Source organism: Nestor notabilis, unplaced genomic scaffold, assembly GCF_000696875.1.
Source record: "Nestor notabilis isolate BGI_N333 unplaced genomic scaffold, ASM69687v1 scaffold10320, whole genome shotgun sequence".
NCBI lineage: Eukaryota > Metazoa > Chordata > Aves > Psittaciformes > Psittacidae > Nestor > Nestor notabilis.
In genome coordinates this window covers 1-3,098 of record NW_009911732.1, presented here as the reverse complement: position 1 = coordinate 3,098, position 3,098 = coordinate 1, and the positions used below count along the sequence as shown (strand labels likewise).

Here is a 3,098-nt window from a genome sequence, read left to right as displayed (position 1 = left end):
TCATCAGGAAAAATAATTTCCTTTGTGAGGACAAAAATGACTTTATCTGGTTTGTGTGTTTTCAGAGCTTTCCGTGGTAAACATATCACACTAGTAGTTCGTTTTCCAAACCAAGGTCGACAAGTGGAAGATTTGGATATTTGGTCTCACACAAACGACACAATTGGCCAAGTACGGCGTTGTATCCTCAATCGTATTAAAGCCAACAGCGCGCACACAAAAGTAGAGCTGTTCATTGGTGGTGAGCTGGTGGATCCTGCAGATGATAGGAAATTAATTGGGCAGTTGAATCTCAAAGATAAAACGGTAAGTGTTGCGGATCGATTATTTACATCTTCCCTTTTGTAAATGCTTGAAAAACACCATGCATGGGATCACTTACTCTAGTGAAATAGTTCCATTCCTCCTCCTTGTATTATGCCATTAACATTGTATCAGGTGCTTATTTGGTAAAGAATCTTCATTTTTCAGTACTGTTGAAACTATGATTGTGTTTTTCAGCTAATTACAGCGAAGCTTACACAGATAAATTCTAATATGCCCTCAAGTCCAGATAGTTCTTCTGACTCTTCAACTGGTTCTCCGGGCAACCACGGCAATCACTACAGTGATGGTCCAAATCCAGAAGTTGAAAGCTGTTTGCCTGGAGTGGTAAGCATATTGTGAAATGAACAGTTAAAAGCACTTTTTCCCTAAACTTTGTCTTCAATTATTTTATGGGGGTTTTTATTCACTTGTTTTAAGATCATGTCCCTGCATCCTCGATACATCTCTTTTCTTTGGCAAGTTGCAGACTTGGGCAGTAGTCTAAATATGCCACCTCTTAGAGATGGAGCACGTGTACTTATGAAGCTCATGCCACCAGGTAAAACCTAATTTTATCCTGTTTTAACTTGTAAAATCCTGTGTAATAATTTCTCATCTGCTGTATAAAAATGAAGATAGAGTAGTATGTTCCACTTCTTGGTAATTTTTTGATACTGTAATTCATGACTGTTTTCCTAATTCGGATTGTAAATATATTTCCCAAATAGTTATTTCTTGTATCTAAAGTTTGTAGTTGGTACTGGGGTTCGGTGCAGTGAAAATGGGGAGAAGAGTTGTATTTTGGAGGTGTTTATGTAGCACTGCTTTAAGAGGATCACATTTGTACTGACAGAAAAAATCATTGCAGAACACTTCGTAGTCTTATGTAGATCTTCTATCAGTTACACTTTTTGCAACTTTCCTGATACAGTTAAAATTTTTCAGATTTTAATTAATTGTAAATAATTAATTGTAAATATTACTGGCTCGTTATAGGTTTGTTACAAAATATTTATAAGTTGTGGTTTTTTTTTTTTTTTTTTTTTTTTTTTTTTTTTTTTTGCAGATAACACTACGGTTGAGAAACTAAGAGCTATTTGTTTAGATCATGCAAAGCTTGGGGAAAGCAGCCTTAGTCCATCCCTTGATTCTCTATTCTTTGGTCCTTCTGCCTCACAAGTGCTGTATCTAACAGAGGTTTGTGATGCCTTGCCTGTTCTGTAAAAATTTTCAACTCTTGTCTTTGAAATCCTTTCTATAACATTATGGTAGCCTAAGATCAAATTCTGGTTAGAAATTAAAAACTGAAGATGCCTAACAATTTACTGAAATAAACTGATGTATGACAAATGGTGTCAAAGCACTGCCTAAGTAATACTCCAGCAATGACTCCTGTTCCGTCATTTATATTCAAGCTAGTGCATTTCTGCTAGTTAACTCTGTATTTTGTTCTACAGGTAGTTTATGCCTTGTTGATGCCTGCCAGTGCACCTCTGGGAGAAGATGCCAGCGACTTTCAATACAACTTCTTGAAAAGTGGTGGCTTGCCTCTTGTATTGAGCATGCTGACTAGAAATAACTTCCTGCCAAATGCAGATATGGAAACTCGAAGGGGTGCCTACCTTAACGCTCTAAAAATAGCCAAATTATTGCTAACAGCAATTGGATATGGCCATGTTCGAGCTGTGGCAGAAGCTTGTCAGCCAGTTGTGGAAGGCACAAGTACAATTTCACCGGTAATATGAATGTTCCTTGCTGTAAATAGCAATGTACTTTGGTTTTTATATTGTCTGTAGCAACATTTCTCTACTCTCTATTGACAGTCTGTTTGAGTTGTGTATGAAGAACTGACAGTACTTTCAGATAATGTTGTCTTATAATTCTGAAAAAGAAATCAACTTACTAAACAAAATCTGTTTCTTTCGAACTGTAGAAAAGTTAGGTGTGAGATCCACTTGCTTTATGTATGTACATATGTATGTACTTACTATGCAAGTACATCTGTCCCATAAATGTGAATTCTGATTTTCTTTTGAGCTGTGGAGTCTATTGGATGTGCCTCTGAATTTCTTGTATCTCCTATTTATGATTAGAGCCTGAAACAACAGAACTGACATTGAGTCTTGCTAGCCCTTTTTGTACACAAAAATAAGTTCTTGGCTTTCTAGATTCCTAATTCTGTCCATTGCTCATAGAAAATTCTTGGAGAGGACAGTTAGGTACACTGCAAAGTTAAGTGCTGATAGTTGAAAGGTGTTCTACCCTAAGATTTCTCAGAGTTGGAAAGGGAAAATGTAAGTGTTCTGAACTGTGATCTCACGCATCTGTAATAATAGGTTTTATGATCTTTAATATGGCTGGCTGGCTTGTCTGCATCTGGACAAATACGTTGTGAGTCAAGATTTTATTTCTGCCCTCTTAAAGAAGGCATACTGCGTAGACCCAAAAGGAAAAATACACTGCTGTCCTCCTTGGACATTTGCTTCCAAGTATTCCAGCTATTTATTTTGGGGTTTTTTTTGTGAGATTTTGGCCCAAATAGTTGCTTCAGCTATCAACTTACACTCAAAAATACATAGAGGGCCCCGCTTCAGAGCACTTTAGCACAGTATCTGTACTAAGATCCATCTCTGAATCAGAGAATTACATTCCTCTTAAGTCTGAAAAATAAGTATCTGTTCTGGTTAGCAGCATCTATTGGAAGATACTTAATTCATTCTTTTTCAAGGAAATCAGAAGTCCTGATTACAAAAAGGTGGAGATCCCTTTTTTATGTCTTATAGAATATAATT

At 36.6% G+C, this 3,098-nt stretch overlaps 1 protein-coding gene across 1 annotated transcript in view; it reads left to right on the top strand.

The window, feature by feature from the left end:
- LOC104407027 (probable ubiquitin carboxyl-terminal hydrolase FAF-X) overlaps nt 1–2,042 on the top strand; it is a gene marked incomplete at its 3' end in the record, with an annotated part of 40,301 nt that extends 38,259 nt beyond the window's left edge. Inside the window, 5 exon segments of the mRNA XM_010016194.1 lie at nt 66–306; nt 502–651; nt 745–865; nt 1,373–1,503; nt 1,764–2,042. Coding sequence (XP_010014496.1) covers nt 66–306; nt 502–651; nt 745–865; nt 1,373–1,503; nt 1,764–2,042 — 922 coding nt within the window.
- Nucleotides 2,043–3,098: the final 1,056 nt, after the last annotated feature.